Source organism: Bombus bifarius, unplaced genomic scaffold (assembly GCF_011952205.1).
Source record: "Bombus bifarius isolate JDL3187 unplaced genomic scaffold, Bbif_JDL3187 scf7180000008166, whole genome shotgun sequence".
Taxonomy (NCBI): Eukaryota; Metazoa; Arthropoda; class Insecta; order Hymenoptera; family Apidae; genus Bombus; species Bombus bifarius.
Genome location: NW_022884488.1, coordinates 112,333 through 136,169, shown reverse-complemented (window position 1 = coordinate 136,169; position 23,837 = coordinate 112,333). Strand labels below are relative to the sequence as shown.

Here is a 23,837-nt window from a genome sequence, read left to right as displayed (position 1 = left end):
ACTGAAATACAAAGGAATGGGATGTGTATTTTTTTACGTTATATCATTTGTTTAAGATTACTTATAGGGTCTATCGTTTTACAGTTGTATTTTCCTTTAAGGATTGTGTTTTATTACGCTTAAACGCCGCTTGTACGAAATATATATAATGTTGCAAATCTGTGACGTTATATGGAAGTAAGTATACTTGGAGGAATTTTTCACCCAATTCTCTGAACAATATATATAACGTTATGTTTGATAATGGTTCCCCGAATAGAAAGTAACCTTAAGATAACATATTAGAGATTAATGTTGTTAGATAATTTGCATATAAATTATATTTACTAAATATAACCATAGAAAAGTGAAAATGTAAACCATATAAGCTCTGCTTCTGTAATATACAAAGTGTATATACATAATAGAGTTCAAGAGAATCATTATTAGTGGGGACTAGCTCTTGAAACTATAAATTATTTCTAGATTTACGCTCAAATACGCTAACGAAAAAAAAGACGATTGAATGTCTTTGTTTATATATGTGATTCTTCCGAAGCCGAATTGTTTTTGTGAAATTTATAATTAAATGAGACAATTTTAATCGATAACAAAACGATAATAAAATTGTATAAGATAAATAATATTGAAATTAAAAAATTCTAAAGTAGCAAAACCCAACATAAAGATATAAATCTTGTTACTTCAATTGTATCGTATTTTCTTATTACTTACATCGTATAAAATTGATTACCGTTGATATTTAATTTCTTATTACGTACTTGGTTAACTTGCGTTGTTATAGGATATTGCCGTTGCACGAACAATCGTTCATACATAATGAACTGAATAGTTGAAATATATTAGTAATACCTTTGCCATTTAATTCTATAAAGTTGTTGTTAATCAATTAGGTGGCAGCTGTAACATTTGGTCTGAAAAATAGATAATGCTACTGATTACAATTAAAAAATTGATGAATTGTTTGTTTTCGAAATGAGGTTGATTTTTGTAAAAGCACTTCATAATAAAAAATAATTATTTTATACTTATTTATCATAAACAACAAAAGAGATTAATTTTTAATATTGTTAATTATATCTGAACGTGAAATGGGTTGAAAAAATGTTTCAAACACACCAGGATTTTTAGTGTTTAGTTGAGGTCTGGAGTTCAAGATTACGGTCTCGTTTGCCAAGTTGAATAATAAAAAAAATAATAATGACAAAAATAACGCATAAAATTGTTAATGATATTGCCCACTGTATCACTCCAAATTGCATTATTATAGCCTTTTATTTCTCAGATAGGATATCATAATTTTTAGTTACTAATTTTACTTTATTATAGGGATGTATATTTATAGAAAATAACTAAGTTCAGTTGTTTCAAAGATTGCAAATGTTTTTTAAATTTCCCAAATCAGAAAAATATTTTATGATCGCAAATCGTATTTTTGTTTCATATCAAAAATTAAACTTCAGAACTATGCATTCAGTTTCTATAATCGAAATTAAAAAATATGTATTAGAAAGATTAATGGTAATGCGACACAAAAGAAGTCACAAGCTTAATTTTATTAGTCATAAACTTTTAGCAATATGAACCTATTTTATAAAATAGTAAATTTCACATATGTATGTACATACATATATGTATAACTGAAATTTAATTAGTTCATAATATCATATTTTTTTTTTTATTTATTTGTTGAAATTACAATCAATTCTCGCGTTGAGAATTTAATATCATATGTTGATATCAAATTGTTAATTCAACAAGCAGTGACATCTAACATAAAGTACTGCCAACTTTACTGCCATATTGAGCAGGCCAATGCACTTCTTATATCACTATTTGGACATTCGGTGACAGGAACCTAATAAATTTTATAACGAAATATCGGTCTGTCCTGTTGATCATACAATTGACTGATAAAAAGTTTATGTTATAACTATTCACATTTGAAGATGGGTAAGCGTTTCACAAAACGTTTGCAATGTGACTATAACAAAAACAACATAACCTACAACATAACAACATAATAATAAAAAAAAAATTTTCCACACTTTCTTTATATCAACTCATGTCATACTGAATGTAATTTGTATATCAATTTACACTTTGATATTTTTCATGCGATTAGCATTTTTAATCACACAAAATTTTATAGCAGAAATAGTTAAATAAAATTACTTTGTGCTATCAGTTACAATCATGTGCTGGAATAGAAGACTGGAAATTTAATGTCGAATAAAAATACGAGAATAAATTGCAAAAAGTGGAAAGAATGCCGAGTTGTGGCAGCCTGTTCAGGATCATTAGACGGCGCCTCGTACTTGGGCTCATCTTTGCTTTGTCTCTTACCTACTGCGCCTTTTCACTTTTTCGTAACGAGGTAAACAATATCGGAAAATTGTATTGAAATATATATTATAAGTATATGAAAGTTTGCATGATCAAACATATGAATTTTGATTTGGAGTTTAGAACAGAATATTATCTGATCCCTAGAAAAAGACATTTGCTTTGGATAATGATCTTGATGACATGGACCCTATGCTAATTAATGACAATAACGATGACTTAATTTCTGATGATGATGCATTATCGGAGCAATTGAGAGCATCTGGTAAACCACCACTGTGGCAGATGGCAATCGTTGATCAAGGGGCAAACGAGAATCCATTAAATGTAGAAGCAGTGTCAAATTTAAATGACACCGATACTATGGTTCATCCTTGTCGTAATTCCATACAGGTACATTACATTCTGGAGTAATGAAAATAATATGTTAAATTAAGTGACATTCTGATTTCTTATCGTTCTGATAGGGTAAAGTTCTAATAGTAGATGAGCGTGGCATTGTATGCTCTAGACAAGAAATTTTGCCTAATGGTTGTTGTAATATGGAACAAAAAGATTCTAATAAAAATGAGGATACATCAACTATAGCCAAGAAAGAGAGGTATAGCTGTAAAACATGTAATGCTCAAGGGTGCTGTGCTATCTATGAATATTGTGTTTCCTGCTGCCTACATCCTGGCAAGGTGGCTTTTAGTTTTTCCTTTTTTTCTTTTTTTTTTTAATTATAGAGAATAACAGAAGTATTAATGATGCATTGTTATTAACAGCAAATAAAGGGGAGGAAGGATGTGCTATTAGGTTTACTTAGAGACAATCATAAAGCACACAGGGACCAAGATGTAGTGAAGAAACGGCTTCGCAATCTAGACCGTTTCCAAGTTTGTTTGGCTGCGTGTCGTACTTCCAGCGCAAGCGTCCGGCATGAAAATACCTATAAAGATCCACATTCGAAGCATTGTTACACTCTTCAACCACCATATTCACATCAAAGACATCGTCGTGATGTTGATTCATACAATAATAATGACGACAACTCTGTTGTCGTTGCATCTTTTTCTGTTATGCCATTACTTACCCTCTTCTCTCCTTTCTGCCTACTTATACATGCAAACAACAATTCGCTTTTACTATCGTGTAACTACCGTTTACCGATGTTTGATTATTACTTTCACGTACAACCACCTTGAAATATAAGCTAAATTTATCGTATAATGTTTTTGATAAAAATGATTGAGATCAGCGTACGGGGTTGGATTTGTAAGGTTATAGATTCTGGTAGCTAATGCTTCAGCGAGGAGGAAGTTTTTCATTCGATTCCATTCGATTTTACTCACCTAATTTTTATTGATAATAATTTTAAAAACTAAAAGCAACGACTTGACTTTTATTCTTTGGTTTATAACATATGTCTGAATATAAACATTTTATTACTGAGTGATAGCAAGAAATGGATTGCTTCCATCTTTGTAATCTATTCATGCTTGATTCACGAATTATAATAGAAAGAAATGAAAAAAAGCCATGTCGTCTGGTTCTATTTTGAGGTATGTCCGCCACGTGGTCATAAGTAAATTTTTTTAAAAGAACTATATGTATTTCGTGATTTGAAGTGACAGATTATATTCAAGTTTGTATAAAAATGTGTTTGAATCATACGGTGAAAGTGGTCTGATTCTACAAATCCAAACATATGTGTGCCAGGAAGCAACACTCGGAAAGGAAAATGATATAAATTCCGAAAATTGAAAACACAGAAATCGAAGATTAAGCAATTCCTTAAAGTGTTTGAATGATATCAAAACATTTGAAACATTCACTTGAAGATAGGTTTATTATGTTACTTAAGAACAAAAATTACTTTCGGACTGGAACAAATGGCACCGGTTAACCGTAACGTTTTATACACTACTCGACAATATTTAGCCATAAATCTTAAATTTCATGCTACGAAACTTAAATGATTCTAAGCATAAACTTTCATTATATTCAACATTTTATATTTTAATTTTCTTTAAATTTATATTTTCGAACAAAAATTAAATTTTCGGCTATTAGGAAAAATTTGAAGAAATTGTATTGTTGAAAAAATAATAAGAAATTTTGGCTTTTTTAGAAAAAAAGGAACATTTCATATCTTACAATAAGGAGATTGTATAAACTCTAATTTTCCAGTAAAATACTTGATAAAATCGAGTGTTCTCGTATTCTACGAGGACAAAAAGGAAATCGATATTACTTAAAGCACTAAATCCGATATTAGAAGGTTTTGTAATCAGCATACTGTACATAGCCGTGATATTTGTCTCGGTGAAAGTCTCCACACATCGAGAATACTTCTATTTTGTATATTTTCACGCAAAATTTCGTCATGGTTTATTTTCTTCACATCGTTCATCATAATCAAGCCTTTACATGGATTTCATCGGTGGATTACATCGATTGTTACATCGGTTGTTAATCATAACGCCGTCACTAATCCGTGAAGATAATTACATATATAAGTATCAGAGAAATAAGATCAGCCCCCAAACACGACGTCTATGACGATGACTAACGAACGAAGTAGCTAAATCAGCTACTGGTGGAATACAATGATTCATTTCCGATTGTGGGGTAATGTAATTAACTATTTAAATTCCAAGCTTACGCTGCTGTTGAATAATTAAGCAAACAATATGTAATGTTTGTGCACACGCATTGATTGTGGCTGATAAAATTGGAATTCCGTGGCATATATCGACATTCTCCGAAATTTTTGAATACGTCCTATTATTCATGTTGCTGCGTATTTGAAATGTCAGTCATTTTCAAAACTGTTTGCGGCTGGTTTATATCGTAAGAAATTTATTTTTATTTCTTTTGTGTCTCGTAAATTCATTTTATTTTATCGCTTATTGATTTATTTGATTTTGAATGTTTTACGGAGATCGGTGTACTTTTGGTGTCATCCGACGAAGATCTCTTTTGGTATCAAACGAGAGACCGGCAGGTATTTATTTTTTCCATAAAATAATAGCTGAATTGACCTTAGTCTGATTCACCTTTTTTTTTAAATATAGCACTTCTGCTATTTTTTTTATAGGATTTTTATTCTGAGATAATGCTGAAACAAAAATATATAAACGAATTAGATGAAACATTTTCGAAATTTCATGAACGGGATGAGATATATATGTATGTAGCAAGAAAGAATTCAGTAAAGTTTTATGAAAGGTATGATATTATTTTTTATTTTTTATCTTTTAGTAACTACTGCAATGAATAAAAAAATGATTCGTTAGAAATATTACTCTTAATTAGGACGACAAAAATAAGTGGCTTTAGAGAGAGATTATGTAGTCAATAAATTAAATATCATCAAACTAAAATTTCTCAAAAAAAGAAAATATCACAGAACAAGTGGTTCGTGTTTATTTTTCCCTCCACAAAAGATTTTCTAGACGAGTTGTAGAAAGTATTTCCAACATGCAGGCTGTAAACATGTTTGCTTGCGGTCTAGCACTATCTTTTTGCGATAACTGCATCCTAGATCAAGCTGCTAGTACTTCATTAAGCTATGAACAATTTGTTTCTCATTCCCCGTTTGAATTTCGTTCAGTGATATTTAAAACTGATTCTATAAATGTCGAAAGTTGAGCTCTTTCAATTTAATTCCAGTGTCCGCGAAAACTTATGATCTTTTCTTCCGATTGAAATAACATTTCCAAATATAAACGAAAATGGTAAAGTGACCTATTAAAGCACCTGACAATAATATTGGCTTTTCCGTAAAACTGTCGTTTTTTCGTTTTTAACGTGGTTTTTGTTATCAAGGAAGGGAGAAGAACATTGGTGTATGTATGCACGTAAATCTTTATATCTTTTATTTATCGTTCTTCAACCAATTCAAAGTAGTATCGATACAGTTTTCGTATATACGTGTGTCGATCATCGAACTACGATATTTTTAAATCTTTATTACTAAAATAGTAAACAGCTAATATTTACATATTGTATCGTTCGGAGGAGCGAAAGTATGAGTTCTGTAAATAATTATAATTTTACGACACTCGTATTTTAAAGAAGAAGCTATTTTTGAACTGGATATTTAGCATTCAGAGCAATTTCATTTATCAATTGTAATAATGTTTTTTTCATTTATTTTTTATGTCCATCGTATTTCCAATAACCAAACGTGCCATGAACGCTACTTCCGAAAGTATTACTAATGACGCATAAAGGTTCCATTGATCGAGAATCAACTAAAAGAATTCCCTCGAGTTTTACCTAATTAATTCGGCGGGTAGGAAAGTGCAGCGTTACATTCGAACACAGGTACACATGCGCAGATATAAACACGTATACACATCGATTTTCGAATGTCAGTAACTATAAAACGAAGTCTAAAACGTGAGTTCTGTTATTCTCCATTTCTCTCTTATTTTGGTTTATTGAACCATCTCATAAATTTTCTACCAGCTGTTGCCGAACGCCCACTATAACCACGAAAAATCTCAGGAGACGATGTCTCTCTCTCATTTCAACAAAGAAAAGATCTTTTAATATTTTAAGGAAATATTTATCATACCGTTGAAACGGGAAATCAAGTATGTCATTAATGATTCTTTTCATCTTCTTCAAAGTTAAGAAACTTTTTAGCGACTGAAAAATATGATTAATTCAGAACGCTGTGAAGAATGCAGCAGAGTTAATCTTTGATATCTTAATTAGTTTAAACGATAGAAATTACAAGGAAAGAAGAAGTTACCTTACTTTTTCAACTTCTCAATAACAACATCGATCAGTGTCCTCAGTTTTCTTGGCACGATCGGGATTTCAGATTTTTTCGTTGTGTCAAACTCTTTGTGGGTTCACAGAAAAAGGGCGTGCAGTAAGTGAACAATCCGTTCTGCTTAGAAATCGCGATTCCAAATTGCAGTGTCGACGGGCGGTCTTCATTGGAAATGCAGATCCTCCTCTCCTATTCTTTCTCGTACGTCGTCGGTACGGAACAAGGACAGTGGGAACTCGAAAACGTAGAAAATCGAATTGCTAGGATATCTGATGCATAGCCTAGGTTCATTTCCATAACTTCCACCAACGGTAAACCATAACGTCACGAAAACAATTAGTCAATGGGAAGTGGACAAAGTTTATGTCGCGGTCCAGTTATACTTTAATAGAGTCAGGGCATTTTAAACTTCCATTGTCATCACTAGATATAGGTCTATTGTACCTCGAAACTATTGTTCAAATTAATCAGACCGGCTACGCTTGTAACTTACAACCATCTGCCTTCCGAGTCTGAATTGAATTTGGCGAACGAATCAAGCAGATCCTTGAACGATCTTCTCGAATGATAAGACCACTCTTTTTCGCTTCATCGCGATAATTCTATTGATTTTCATTTTGATTGTTCAGAAATGGCGATTTGAGATGTATATACTTTTGAAGATAGTAAGGGTATAATTAGAAGTTGTTTCAATGGTGTTGGAAACATTGTTTTTTCGTTTGACATAATAAAAGTGAAAGATTTACAATGGATATAAGTAATTTTCGTTGACCCTGTCTTCTTATTTAAATTGCCTTCATAGAATGTCATATTTCTTTCATAATAGTAATATCTATCTTCATTAACGATTAAGAAAAAACGTATCATAAAAATTTAAAATAGGAACCTGCAGTATGTAATATCAATTTAAATAATATATGAAATTTATTAATTTATATGGTCAATTTCATTGAGAAAATATGTAGGCATGGATTTTCGATTCATTTTCGACAATCGACTTCATTTTATTTATATTTTAGTCACGCATCATAAATACGGTACTTTGCACATGTGCAATTAGTACTTAAAATGTATTAAATCATACATATTTTGTTGATTTATGAAGAAGTAATATATAGGGTGACCCCAATTTAAATGTCAAGACCTTTTCACTTCGTCCTGGGGACAGTCGCGGAAAAAGAAACAAAAACGTTTTCGTTCTTTTAATTATTTATTTACACTTGTGTATTCCAAGAGACCGAATCATAGCTGTAGTGCATCTGATATCTCCAGGGCAATATCTAGCTGCAATTAGAACGATCAATGTTAAATGTAATGCTTGCATTGTTGCAGAGAGCATTTTGAACAGTATCTTCATAAAATAGACGATAGCACGAACAAATAAGTGTAAATAAATAAATGAGCAAACGAAAATTTTTTTTCTTCTCTCTTTATTTACAATTAGTTTATCGATCCCTTACAGGTTCCCGAAGTTTTGACATTAAATTGGGGGGCATGCTGTATGTATTAAATACGTTAATATATTATTAAATAATCGACTTCCGTGTACGAACGTGTACCACAGAGTTTGCCGTAAGTTTGGTTGGAAAAATGTTGTTTTCGAACATAGATACATGCATAATGCAAAGAAAGGTTTCCTGTTCGAGTGAATATGGTAAAGTACGAGCTATTTCATAAATTTTCAGTGAGCATTGGGAATCGACTCGACGAATAATATATAGGATTCCTCATTGTAGGGAAACGTTTATTTTGAAATAAAAAATTAATTCAAATGAGATGTAATGTGCGATTCTGAATTTCTCAACACCAATAAAGGTTGTATAATTCTTTTTGTGTATTTATGGACATGTATATTTGTAATTTCTTATATAATCCTATTGAAGATTCTTCTTTAATTCTATTTTTAAGATTAGATAAAAACTTAACGTATCTATCTTGTAGTTCCAATGTTGGAATAAATTCAATTATAAGAAAATTATACAATATCTTGATTTCTTCGTTACAGACTCCCTCAGTTTTTTAAATAATCAACTCACCATCAAATCTTTACCCTTTTAAAAATACTGGCGCATACATATGTGCATGTATACATAGAATTAATTTTTCTTTGAACCAAACGTAATTCTATATAAACAATAAATATTATATAGACAATGGACATATTTATAAAAGGATTCCATACACTCATTGTTTGTAATACATATTAATATGTTTTTGAATACATCATAAATAATGAATGTCCTTGTATGTATGAAATCTTTCCGTAAATACACGAATGTATTTATCATACAATTTATTAATTCTCAATCGAAACAGGACGACATGTATAAAAACAGAAGATCTCTAAATAAATAAACCCAAAACAGTAATAAACCGAATAACGAGTTAACTTATCTTCTCGTGTTAACAGGTTTGGACTACCAAGAAAACCGTCTTCTTCAAACCGCAAAGAATTGATTCTCGATCCACGTGCGCGATCCACAGATCGAGAGAGGTAGCTTCCCTCTGCTCTTCGAAACACACAGAGGCGCGCACTGCGCGCGTCGGTGTAGGCGTCGCGACGCCTCGCGCCGACGTAGTTCTCGCAACCAATCTCCCTCTCTCTTTATCTCTATCTTTATCCTTCTCCACCCTTGGTTCTCTCCTCTCCATCCGTGTTTCCCCGGCGCCCGTTAAATCCAGCACGTGGCATCAAAGGGAAGATATACGGCGGGGTGGTCGCCTGTTCCCGGCCAAACGGCGACGACCCTCGCTCGTCGTCGCTCCTACTCGCGCGCGATTTCGAGAATCCGCTCGGACGGAAGACACGAGTCGATCGCCGCCGCTACCTGTCAGCCTGCTTTCCGCGCCACAAGACGGACCCCCGCCAAGGGGAGAGACAGGAATTATTCAACGACCGCGCGACGCGCCAGCAACTTCTGTCGTGTTCCTCTGTCGAGTGAATTTGTCATGTCGCGGTGAAACAGTCAAAATATATCACCGATAGACACGAATTTTTCGTGTACCTTCCGGACGCTATGCTCGGCAGAATCGCAACGGGCTGCAGTGGTTGATGGTGGTAGCTTGGATCAAATTATGGGACCATCCTCGGGTGAGTTTCTGATTTTTCTTTCTTTTGGATTTCCATACGAGTTTTATTCGATTCTTTTGAAACTATTGATGTTATAAGACGATTTTTGGAAAATGGGTCTTTCGTTCCTCTTTATGTTGGAGGAGGGAATAAGTTACACACAACTGGTATGTCGTTGCCTGGCTCAGGGAAGAAGATCATTTTTTTTATAATTTCTTTATAATTTTTTTACAAATCCTTTAGAATCTCTTTGAGATTTTTTAAATATTCTTTCTGAAGGATAATTCATTTGAATGGTTAATACGATACTTTTTAGCATGACATATGTTTGTAAGTTCAGGATTAATCTTAATACTATCGAAATTTTGATTTCGTAATGCTCCTGTTAATAGAATTTATAATTTTGTCGCAATAACAATGTAGATTTTATCTCTTTCTAAGACGATTGAGAAGGAAGTAAATGAGTGATTTAAATTCTGTATTCTGTCTTTGTATTACGTCATTGGCTCCAAATGAGTTAAAATTACAGTCAGAATGCTTTAGATCGTTTAATGTTATTCGAGTATGGAATCTATCGTATTTCAATCATTAAACTATAAAATATATTACTTTCGGATTTATCAGAGGATCTGTCAAGAAGATTCTCTTTACATTATGTACAATATGTTCAATATGGAAGATATTCTTTCTGTTATTTTTCTGGAGAGTTCTGGTACGAACGTCGAATTTGATTGAGTCTAAAATCGATAATCGGATCCGGACGTACCAAGTTCCGGATGATCAAAGGGATCGACGCGTTTTTCGGACAGCTGACATCTTCTTTCTTGCGGGAACCGCAGCAACGTGGAATAGTTCTCAGTTGAGTTGCACGATTCTTTCCAAGCTTCGACTTTTTTTATTTTAGGACGCGCTACGAAATAGATCGACGTGACCCGATGAACGCGAATCTTGTCTGTGTGGCTACGACAATAGAAATATAACCTTGTTTATGCGCAGAGTGTAGCGATCTTCTTGCACACTTCTTTTTGCTTTTCTTTTGAGCGCTTTTTATAAAAAGAAAAGAATTTTTTATATAAAATTTGGGAGAGGAGGTTTGCTATATAAAATGAAATATTTGGGTACAATTAAACATTTTATTAATCGACGTATTATATTATTCCAAAGAAACGGTTGTTTTCTTTGTTATTCCTTTTTAATTTATTTAGTAAATTAATCAGTGACGTGATAACATTGTTACTAATCTTTCTCTTTGAAAATAATCGGCTTTAATGGTTATTATGATACTCGTCAGAGTGTTTTTGCATTACGGTCGTTTGTAAACTCAGTTAATCTTCGTAATGCCACTGAAACTTTTTACTTTGTAATGCTTCCTGGAATTTATAATCTTGTCTCAGTGACAACATAGATTCTATTTCTCTCGCAGAGGAAATTGAAAAAGAAATTCATCTGTACATTCTATCTTGTTCCGCGATTCTCTCCTAACTTTTTACATTTTTTATTCGCCATTGTACGATGTTTTCCTAGCTTATTCGTGTATCGTTATCTTTCATACTTCCTATACTTCATACTAATTTATTACATGTCTCTTTGAACAATGTTAAGCGATAACTTTAATTCTCTTTTCCTTCTATTGTCCTTCTTCTATTATTTACGATTGATCAAACACGTTTTTTGCTTATAAATTTTCTTTTCTATTGTCATGGCCATGACACTGAAATTTTCTCTCCTTCTTTCATACATTCTTAATGTCCATTTATATTCATGCAAATTCTCTTTTTTATCTTTTTACCTAAAAATGGAGTAAACGAGTAATTATACCTCGTTCTAACTTTCTTTATTTCTTCTACTCATCTGTTTCCTTTCTCTATATTATCTTGCATATTGACTGTTATTCTTACGACATTAATCTTATAAAATTAAATAGTGAGAAAATGTAAATGCTCCAAGGAAATAGTAACAGTAAATAATAGATTAAAATACACTAATCGCAGATCAGTAGCCAATAACGTCAATTTATAACAAAAATCACTAATATTTCAAAATTTACAAAAACTAACTACTTTTCCAACTAAGTTTCTATTAGATTTAAACATTAGATTCAGCTAGAATCAAACATACGATAAACACTTATTATTCACGTTATAGTACCACGCCAGAATAATTTACTTATAATTCAATTTATATACTTATAATTCAATGAGAATTGATTGTAAAATTCTTCCAAATAAAAAAAAAGAAGTTTCTATAACTTTTCGACTCGTTGTCATCGTGTTTTACATCTTACGACACTTACAACTAATAACATCAAAATTTACAAACGATATCTTCAAATTCAATAATTCATTCATGTTACTAAATCGTTACACGTACGAAAGAGCTTAATAATCCCTTTTACTCATTTCATTCTACTACATCGTCCATACATTTTTTCCACTTCTTCTACCACTTATACTTCACATTCCAATGAACAATACGGCTAATCCTCAATAAAGGAACGTCCGCGCGCAAAAGCGTGCAAACAAATAAACTCACCACCTCCGCGTCGAAGCTTTCGATTTAAACGTTCTTTGGTAAATCGCTTCGTTGACCGGGCGGTCCGTCGATCGGTCACGATGTCCACGATTCACGTCGATTTCTCTTTGGTGAGGTGTTGAGAAAATCCTCGACGGTAGATCGATTCGTTTCGAAGAGCGTTTCCGCGGCGATGGAAATGAGTTTACGGAGGCAGGCAGACAAAATCGATGTACACCGCGTTAATAATACATACAAGCAAGGTCTACAACCTTTCGCGAACCAGCCTCGATGTAAAGACGTTCGCCTCTTCTTCCTTCCGTTCGAGCTTTTTCCTCTTTTTTTTCGCTTTCCACGATTACGTATCACAGGGGACGTTGCAGCAATCGAAACTTTACGCCCGCAGAAGTCAAGACTCGTCTGGTTTACATTTCAATTCTGCACGGTCCGGTGCATCCCTCTGGCTATTCATCTCTGACCGGATTAGAAATTTAGATTTCTCCAAAGATTTTGCAAAGAATTCACTTCTTGTTCCGGAGGAAATTAACAGTTTTGGAGGAATCTTGGAGGAATGAGAACAGATGTTATGGGAGAGTATGGAATGATAAGTGGAGGATAAGCGAGGAACATCGCTCTGAATTCCTTGATATTTGACTTGTTTTTGATGTTTAATTTTCGATATTTAATATTTAGCTTTGGGCAAACTTTGAAGTATGCAGAGCAAATGTTATACAGAATCATAGATAGATGGAAAGTTGTATCTTCCGGATTTGTTGTATTCTTCATATTTCATTTTTTATTAATTTTTAGTTAAATGTAGGAAGCTATTATGCTGAGTGTTTGTTGTAATTTCATTCTTTTTTTTTTAATTTATTGGTCGAAAGTTTCATCTTTTATCATCGGTGATTGGAATTGTGAAAATGATTTAAATCGCTTAAAATGTTTGTTGTGTTTTTAAGCAAATAATATTATTCCATATAAGGTGGATCATATGGTAAAGAGAAATATCAAGGTTTCAGAAATTCTCTATTTCATATGATCGACGGAACCAAATTTTATTTCAAAGTTCTTTAGAAAAAGTATAATAAATATCTTTAATAACCCGATAAAAAGAATGCTGTATGAAAATTAAAATTTCACTGCGAGCGCAAGTGATAAAACATAGAAAACAATCGATGGTCAGACAACACGTTAATATTAAATATTTGACGTAGTTAAGACTTCGGATCAATAACTAGTTTTAAGTTAACTCTTGTTTTAGTTCTTTTTGCACAAAGGTAGGAAATAAGTACGTCGCAGCTAGTCGCTTTACAATTTTTACTTTAATTACATACTAATTAACTACTCGTTGCTTTAATATCAATTATGAAATAAGACGTATCAAAATATTAACTATAATTAAAGTACTTAAATGTCGCACACATTTTTGTTTTATTTGAAAGAATTTTACAATCAATTCTCATTGAGAATTATAAGCAAATTATTATGGCGTGGTACTATAACGTGAATAATAAGCGATTATCGTATGAATGTCGCACACATATATACGAGACGTAGTAATCCTGAGAATAATTCCACGTTAAAACGTAAGAGCATAAAATTTAAAATAAAAAGGATTCTACGACAAATAAATTCTATCATGTTCTATATCCAACATTAGTTAAAATTCGTTTAGATCTTATTTTCAGAACAGATTTGTCAAAGCAAAAAATTTATCTGCCTGGAAACTTGTACGCCACTATATCGTTATTTCGATACTAAGTAGTCTGTTCATACTATCCGATTATTAATTCTTAGTTTTCAAACCAAAGCCAGAAACTATATAAATTTCAATTCTACAAAAAACGAAGTTCCGGTTATAGAGTGTTAAGTAAGTGATCTTACGTAACTGTAATTACAGTAGTTTGGATCGAACTTGGAAGATCAATGGATAACTCGATGCTTGTTTCGTTTTCGAATTTCATCTACGATTATTTAACGCGAGATTCTATTTTTAACCGACTTATAGTTACGTATGCCCGTAGATACGCCGTGTCCCACCATTAAATGATCGGAGTACGCGTTCGTATTTCTCGCGAATGGGAAGAGCCAAGGATAGAGAGGGTATGGAAGGCAGAATTCCGTGGAATGTGATTATACTTGGTTCGTTTACGAAAATTAGGCGCAGCTAAGTATTTACGTGTGAGCGACTGAATGCTTCGCTTTATGGTTCAGTTTATTGAGCATTGTCGGCAGTTGAATTTACATCGAGAACGGATCCGAGATTTTCTTTGTTATCTATAGCGACTACAGTGACCACTATCAACGTGTTCGTGTCCGTTGCCACAGTTATTTTTATTATCAACACGAGCCATTTAAAACATTTCAATCTTTATTTTAGCTTCGCTGGAATATATTCGCGACATTTCGCATACATTTCTTTTTTAATGTGAGCTAATCTCCGTGAGTTTGGTTATTTTATTAGGTGTATAAATTAATTTTGTAATATTTTTATAATGCTAAATTTATCATCGATGTGACGTCATTATGAAAACTAACAAGCTCTAAGCTTCCTGTTTAATTTTAGTTCCATTTTTATCGATACAATGAGCTATCTGAACTATTGGATAATAATTTTAAAATTGAAAATGATTTATATAATTTAATGCCATTCGGTGTAAATATAAAGTCGAATAATTGTTATTTTCACGTTTACTTCCTCTATTACGCTGCTCTTCGATATTCTAATAATTTGGGTAATTAAATAATTTAAATTTGAAAGAAACACTATAAAAAAATATTGATTATTTTTCTTTCACAGGGCTTTGTGATTCTCTTCGAGTAAACAATTGTTGTTTCCAAGCTTCGAGTTGATAGCATAGAAAATGGTGGGATACTGGGAAGCTGTAACGAACGTATTGAACGTGAAAAGTTATTAAACCTCGTGTGTCTACATTTTGGCTATTGAAAAATTTGGTATCGAATAAAGAGATATGGCTAGATGAAAAAAAGAAGACGAAGTTACATTCGGTAAAATCGAACGCTATTAGGGTGTCAAATTCAATTTTGCATTGGTTTTTATTTCCACCAAATCTCTATTCAAGCGTAAGGTCGAAGTCAATTAACTGTTCTAATTTGTTTTATGCTACACTGTTTCTTGGATATCAGAACAAATATTCTGTTTTATTTCATTCCAGAAGAAGCTAAAATTCCCATTTAAAGCAATCGTTCCTCCATTTCAAAACGATCCCTTATAATTGTCTTTAATTATATTTCAGGATCCATCCATCGTCAATATGGATTAAAAAATGATCTTTTACAATTCTATTGTAGTATCGTGGACAGATTGCCTAAGAAATATCGGGTGAACTGTAAACAATGTTGCGAGAAATCCTCCGACAGGCCGAAAGGGTTGGGAAACTTCAATGGGCCAAGCCCAGAATGTGTCGTCGGTCCTTCAGTCGAATAGTTACGCGGAAGAAGGCCTGCGTGATCATGATTGCGGATGGTTATGAAACATGTACGTGATGGGCGTATGAAAAAAGACAAAAAGGAATTAATCGGTAGTCGTTAACTAAGAGTCGAGTTGTGGGGAGTCGAGAGTTGAGTAGCCGAGTCGTTATGAGTTGTAAGCTATTAGTTGTAAGTTGTGAACTACCCATTTAGTTGTCTTAGTTACAGCACATTACTGTATTTTTAGTTCATGTTAAATAACGATAGATCCATCTATCAATAAACTTATCATTTAGGATAGAAATTATTGGAAACCTTAATTTCTAATATTTCTGAATAAGTAAAATCCTATACTATATAATTAAGAAGCAACTGAATTATCCTTCGCCTAAATCTGTACCTCGACAATTTGATCGAAATAAATACCTGTGGCGGATGAAAAGAGAGTTTAGCGTTTCGTCCCGGGACTACCGGTGGACTCGTCAGTAAGGCTATGCCTGGTAGTCTCTGCCCTAGACGTAGAGGGAGTCTCGCTAGGTGCGGTATTTGTATCAATCGCTCGTATATTCGACCGCTAGCGAGTTAGACAGACTCGTTGTCGTCCTAGCCCTCTAGTATTGGCGGTTGGTACCAACAGATCGCCCAGGAGGTGTTGCGCCGCGTTGATGCCTCGACCTGTCGGCGTCCTGTTGATACCGATCCGCCACATACCTTTATTCTGGAACACCTTGTACACTTCCAGCTGACTATTTGATATTTATTCATAACATTGTTATTGATATTCAACAAAAAGGTACAACGCGTAAGAGATTAAAGTAGAGAAGGTACAATCCCTTGTTTGTATGACTAATAACATTCGTGACATGGCAAATTTTATCTCGCACCAAGTCAAAAATCGAAAATTCATGTTTGTTTTGTTTCGTTTGCTCTTCGTGAAGAAAATAAATTGCACGAAGAAAGCGTGATGGAGGAAGATCAACGTGGTTTCTCGGCAAAAAAATAAAAATATAAAAATGTCTGATACTAGAGCGAGTAGCGTGGTTCGACACAGAATTATAGACGTTGCATTCTTCCACTTCGCAATATAAAATTCCTTCAGAAAAGCGGTGTTACGCGATACCAGACACGATACGCCTGTTCTGTTGTCTCCAAGACGAATATCGAACGGCGGAAACGCTCGTAAACTTCAGATAGAATAGTCGCGACCAGTAATTCACGGTCGTCGGGCGAAAAACTTTGTAACAGGAAGTGGAGGATTTCTTATTTCGTTGTTTGCTCGATGCAGTAGATACACCAAAATAAATATTTTAATATTTTCTAATAAATTTAAGACTAATAAACCGCGTTTCTCTATCATCCAAATATATTTCTGAGTTTAAAGAAAATAGGTTTGAAAGAACCTTTGTTATAATATACGTGATTGCTCGTTTAAATTTTAGATTGTTACATATAGTTCTTTTTCTCATAACGAAACAATTAGTTGGTGGGCAATGATCGATTTTTTCGTTAATGGAATTACATTTTCATTTTACATCTAATTGGATTTTCATTTCATAGGCAGCGGTAACTGATAAGAATCTCAATTGAATTTGTCGCTTGCCTTGTACGTCAAGTACAACGAATAATAGTACCTTATATACCTTATATCTTCGTAATCATTACCATGTTTCTTACCTTTTCTAACTATCACATAGTAGAGTAGGTACTAAAGTACATACATATGTATCTATTCGAATATTCTCTTTAATGGATAGATGTAACTGCTCTCGATACCTTCATTTTCGTCCCATTGTGCCTGTTTTAGTATTCAATTTCATACTCACATTTGAAAAAAAGAGTTCCATAAACTCTTAAAATTTAATTCAACGTGTGTGAAACTTTTCTCCCCATTTGCCTTTCTGTTTATCGTATAACCCTTGGCCAGCACTCCAATGATTTTTTAATTTCCCATGAATGCATAAAAGTCCATAGTTTAATTATAATAAAATACGAATATAACATATTACAAATTATAGTTAGAGTTACGATGAAGTTTTTAACTAAAAATAAAGATCACCCCTAATCTCCTGACTGAGCAGGTTTTGTTATAAATGAAATTATAATGTACGATTAAATAAAATCCAGAAAAGCTATTTAAAAGGTTAGACAGAATCAAGTTAAGCCAAATGACTGTGCTTAAATGATTCATTTTCTTCCGTGAAATATTCCTCCATCTCTAACTATCGTAAAGATAGAGTTCCATCCAATTACACGAACCACCTTGTATTTATCACTTTACCGATGCAAAACATCCATTCCACCAGTCATCCCTCCGGATCTCCAGAGAGATCTGAAAAATCAATTATTCACGTTGTGTAACCTTGGAAGAACCATTCGCCCGATTCAAGAGGCAACTCACCCTCTTCCTTGAGGTCAACCATTAAATAGAGAGAGGTGAGCAAAGACCCTGTTGAAACAAGTTTTTCGACTCATTAAACCCCGGCGCGGTTCGTGCACCAAACAGGCTAACAAACCAGGTACACTGCTTGTTTATCCCACGTAGAAGGGTGGAACGATCGTAAACGAGTCACAACGACGCGTATCTACGAAGCGTAAGAAAGCTTCCTGACGGAAGAACGCATGCTGGATAGAACGAAATGGAAGGGTTATTCTGTGTACACCGAGAGGCGAGTTGGCTCGGATACAGAGCAAACTACTTGGCCAGACAGTCGGGCACCTTATTCTCGATAAGAGAGGACGCGGACGTCTGCTGAGACCGATAGTCGCGCCAGATACGCTTGAAATTCCTCTTCGTTCTTGCGGCCGTTAGCAGTGCACGTTTCCTGTATGCTCTGGCTTAAGACGAACCTGGAGGTCGCTGAACGAAGTTATCGGAGATGATGAACGACATCGTCGATCGACTGATTTTAATTGGTCGTTTGAGTGTCGAACAATTACATGTCTTATCAATACATTTGTATTGCAATTTCCTTTCCAGTCAGTTTAGATATTAGATTATCGAATTTTTGTCTTTTAATATCTCAGTTATGACGACGACGATACCTGGTATTTCCGAGTATTCTTTGTACAATCATCGACATGGACGAACGTTGAAGCGAAAGTACATGAGTTCGGCATTTTCGAATTTACAGCACGTACTGTAAATGCCACTGCTCTGAACTCGTCCGTAATATTTTCTCGCAGAAACTTGTCCAATGTTATTTTATTGTGACGTCAATGGTGTAATAATTGCATCGCGACGTTGAAGTTTACTACTTTTACTACTAATGATAATAACAATACAACAAAACAAACAGTAACAAGCAGTAATAAATAATATAATTAAAGTCCCATAACGTAAAAACGATATAATAATTGTCCAATGAAAGGGATTTGTATTATCCGTTCTGATTGCTTGCGTGAATTTAACTGACTCTTTGAAGACAATGCCTCCAGTTTCATATTGTATATGTATTTACCAAATGTCAAGCTGGACAAATTGTAAAATACAAATTAAATAATAAAAAAAAAAAAGAAAATGTGTCACGGAGACGGGCGGTTATCCGCGCTACCTTGGCTCCAAAGATAGTTATGTCCAGATATTTGTGCTATAAGTACGAAACTGATTCTACCAAATGTCCAAATCGGACAAATTGTAAATGTAAACAACTAAATAAAAAAAAAAAACAAGTACGAAACTGGCATCCTTTCACTGACTTTCATCCTTTCTGCGCAAAGTGTTGGCGGTACCGAAATTGAAATCACTTTCATGTCAAACCGTTTGCCACACCAATCGTTCTTTTCTTTATGAAATCTCAAGGTCAATTTTTTAAAAATATTATAATACATAGGATGACCAAAGATTATCTCAAGTCATAACTCTTTTACATTTATTATAAATACTAATTAATTAAGTCCTAGTGCGTTAAATTTCGTAACGTTTAATAGTACTTTCGCTGTAACTGCAGGGAAGCTATCTCCTCTCAATGAATAATGAATAATTTTGTCTACAAATGTTCATCCTTGGCAACATATGCGTCAGTAGTATGCGCGGCATGGCGCACAGGTAAAATAACTCGAACCTAATTCTTATTTTCTGTTTGTAATTTGCATATGTAGGTTTGGGTTAGCTGTCATCTTATCCGGTCGTCGCATCGCGCCTGTTAGACGACCGGTAACGGCGATCAGCACTGATGCATACAAAATCTCTTATACGGCTATAAAAATGTTGTACTGAGAAAATAAAATGTAAGGCTTGATATCAACATTTTCAATCTAATAATAAGTGTTTGGAGACTTTTGAGCTAGGCTGTACTTACACATTTCGTGCAGTTCACGGTTTACCAATTCACACGAATGATTCATTAATAACCCGACCAAATATCAATCAGCATCTCTCGCACGGATCAATACGTGTTCTTGATCACCTCTGTTACCGTAGCTATCGTGTAACACGTTTACACGTATCCTTAATCAGATCACGATGGAATTGTAATCGTAAATCAAGCTACCCTCTCTTCCTCTCTCACTTTCTTTCTTCTTCTCTATTCTCATCGATCTATCAGACACTAATGACAGGAGGGTTAAGGGTTGTTGCGGAGTATAGGTGATAGCCCGTAGAGAACTCATAAGGGTCTTATGCTCAATTTACCCGTTGGCTGAGGGTGAGCGATGTATATAATCTAGCTTCGCCGGATCCACATCCAGGACTTCGCCTAAAACACGTTCGAGGGATTTATCTGGGCTTAGAGATGGACTGTGTTTATTGTCGTCTAGAATCTGTTTCTTTGATTCGTGATATCCGTCAATTTACATCGATGAAAAAGTCATTAGAAGTTTTGTTCGAAATTTTGCATAGTTCGTGGATACTTCTGAGTGAATAGTGAGGTTTTCTTCAAGATTGGCAGGTGATTTGCTGAAGTCATAAATCAATTTCAATAGCTGTACAAAAAATGTTGGCTAAAAATAGATTGTACGAAAAATGTTAATAAAATTTTAATCCGCTATAAAAATACGTAATTTCATTAATTTTATGTTATACCGTAAAGTTGTATTATATTTAACAATATTCATCTGAACATGTATTTTGTGCATTCTTGCATCATCCTCCATGTTCTCATTCGTACATAAAAATCTGCCCTCTAATGATCATTATATTTTCGATATTTTATGTTATCTCTATATGTGATACGTACTTTTGCATCTTTTACTCTTCTGAAATTCTGCCGTAATACTGTTGTCGTTGTATAACATTGCATCTCCATAAAAATCGAGGACTTCCCGGTTGTTGCTTGTTTTGCCAACTTCTCAGCGACTTATTTGTTCTCCTTGCTACCCATTAAATTTCGAGGTTTCGCCACGAAATCATCAACCCTCTTCCACATCCTTATATACTTGCGTGCTCTCAAAGTATACAATTAGACGATCATACGCGGAAACGTGTCAAGGCTGCCTTGTAAAAGGTTCGCACACGGAACAAGCCCCTCTGCTGCGTCTAATGACCAGCTACGTCGACTTTGTGTATTTCCACGAACGCTAATGCATTAGTTTGCTCGGCAAATATTTAGAAGAGATTCGCGATCACGTCGATCTCGATTGCCGTTTCCGCCTTTTTGACGCTGGTCACTCGATCGAGCTCGAGATTTATAGCCGCCAAGCGAATTGCGTGTTTGTAAAGGAAATATCGATGCAACGTTGTTAACGATCGTTGTTTACTATTGGGCTTTGTAGTGCATTAGCTTTTCATCGTCTCTCTTTGTTTTTCTATCTCTCTATTGTTTTAGCTTGTTTCATCGAGTCGAGTATACTATCGGTTAAAAGATTTAGGTGTTATATACGATACCCCTAAGGCTATGCGCGCACTAGCGACAAAATTGTCGCTTTAGCTGTTATACGTATATGGCGTTATGGGAATAAAAAGAAATTGAACTTTTGATTGATGTGAACGAGAGCATAGCGCCATATATGTATAACAGCTAAAGTGACAGTTTTGTCGGTAGTGCGCGCATGGCCTAAGGAGAAATACTGGATTGCCATGAAATATAGAGAAATAGCTCCAATAGGAAAGAAAGTTACCTTTGAAAATATTAGATTTATAGATCTACCTTAAGACTTAAATGGATAGCGAATCAAATTAAGTTTCAATAGGAATTACGTGGATTTGCTTATTTATGAGTTTACTTGAATCGGTAGTTTAAAAGATAAATTTCTTCGTATCATTGTTTACCTATCGACTTGATTAATATATAATATATAAAAAATGGCGCATCAATCGATTTCTTATCACAACTTACGATGATTATATTATAGATTAACCATGATTTTCTCTGCACGTGATTTGTTTTATTACAACGATGCAAGTAAAAGAAATATTTTTTGTTAATTAATTATTATTAAATTAATATTTATTCGGTAAGATGTTTGTACCAGATAAGTTTAATACCTAGTCGAGCAATTAACGAGCTAATGTATTTTCAGGTGCAGCTCCCCTTTTCCTTTGATTTTCATGAAAGATAAAATGTTACAATACTCAGACCCTTATAAAATTACAGCGTTACGTTTCCAACGTGTCGCATTGTACATAGTTTGTTCCACTGAATTTAGTATGCGAATAAAGAAAGTGGCTGCTTTAGTAAAATACGCGAAAATATAATTATTTTATTATATAAAGCATGGTTCGAAAATTCTCTTCTTAGGAACTGAACGATACTTTTAGAAAGTTTGATTCTGTTAAACAAAATATTTTCAAAAAATAAGAAACATTTGCGGAAAAGATTTTCAATTAATTAGATATAATCGAAGCGACGCAACATATCTATCAGTAGCAGCGAAGGTCTTAAACAACAAAGATCTATTGTTAAATTATTCGCTTAAATCTTTAAACTTTATAAAAATTCATCATGTCATTTTACAATCACTTCTATTCATTTCGTGCATCTTACTGAATCTTCGAAGCAATACTACCAATTTCTACCTTCGATCGATATATTGGACCTTGTTTACGAAATCCGTCATAGAAGTTGCAATTTCATGTGTTCTCCGAGTATCCTATCCAGTATTGTATCGTTTATATATATATATATATACATAAGTATACTTGTATATATGTATATACATAAGTATACTTCATCTTTCTTCATATTAGAGAATGCTTTAGTTTCCAATACTCAGGTCTTTTAAAGATGATAGGAGCTCCAACTTATAAAATTGCATTTTAAGTAAATAAGCAATGCTTATTGCAATTCATAATTGTTATAATATTTATAAAAATGTTATTGATATAAATTATTTTATTATTGTATATTATTGTAAATATTATTATTGTAAAATATCATGTTTTAATAATATCTATTAGATCATTATTTACATATGAATTATACTTAAACGTTCCATGTTTCTGAATATAAATTTTGAAACTTGTCATAGAAGAAAAATGTTCAGATGTTTCGTTGGCAATCAACTTCAGTAAAAGTCTGTGACGTACGAATGCTATTTAACTGACACGCCTAGTAATTACCATTCATTAAACTTGAATCCTTTTATCAATTTCATTGATTGAAGGGGAACTATCCATATCAATCAATTCTTCCAGCACTGTACTCGATAAGTGACTCTTTCCCTCAGATTAAATTTTCAAATTACCCTTTCTAAAGACGATATTTTTAATTCCGCTCTCAATTGCAGCTCTGATATATGAAATTTTGTTGCAAACTCAAACAGCTCGCGAAC

General features: G+C 33.7%; 2 protein-coding genes across 4 annotated transcripts in view; both read left to right on the top strand.

Moving 5' to 3' along the window:
• The first annotated feature begins 1,788 nt into the window (after window positions 1–1,788).
• LOC117209177 (UPF0454 protein C12orf49 homolog) lies at window positions 1,789–3,986 on the top strand. Of its 3 annotated transcripts, XM_033450871.1 has the most exons (5): window positions 1,789–1,953; window positions 2,189–2,377; window positions 2,494–2,739; window positions 2,814–3,029; window positions 3,114–3,986. In XM_033450871.1, exons 2-5 carry the CDS (start codon window positions 2,270–2,272, stop codon window positions 3,531–3,533), a joined length of 990 nt encoding a protein of 329 aa, XP_033306762.1. In that variant the 5' UTR covers window positions 1,789–1,953; window positions 2,189–2,269; the 3' UTR covers window positions 3,534–3,986. The 3 variants fall into 3 exon arrangements, with proteins under 3 accessions (XP_033306762.1, XP_033306765.1, XP_033306764.1); XM_033450874.1 differs by lacking the exon at window positions 1,789–1,953 and having other exon boundaries at window positions 2,250–2,377; window positions 2,470–2,739; XM_033450873.1 differs by lacking the exon at window positions 1,789–1,953 and having other exon boundaries at window positions 2,252–2,377; window positions 2,465–2,739.
• A 6,207-nt stretch (window positions 3,987–10,193) lies between these two features.
• Window positions 10,194–23,837, top strand: part of LOC117209229 (beta-3 adrenergic receptor-like) — an 89,138-nt gene continuing 75,494 nt past the window's right edge. Inside the window, exon 1 of the mRNA XM_033450981.1 lies at window positions 10,194–10,208. The gene's annotated coding sequence lies outside the window, so the exon portion shown is untranslated. The remainder of the gene's footprint in view (window positions 10,209–23,837) is intronic.

Bases quoted from the DNA above. Each gene is read 5' to 3' on its own strand.
- LOC117209177 (XM_033450871.1), top strand. From the start codon at position 2,270: ATGCCGAGTTGTGGCAGCCTGTTCAGGATCATTAGACGGCGCCTCGTA. The intron at 2,378-2,493 runs GTAAACAATATC...TCTGATCCCTAG, and splicing joins TTTCACTTTTTCGTAACGAG to AAAAAGACATTTGCTTTGGA. The intron at 3,030-3,113 runs GTGGCTTTTAGT...TGTTATTAACAG, and splicing joins GCTGCCTACATCCTGGCAAG to CAAATAAAGGGGAGGAAGGA.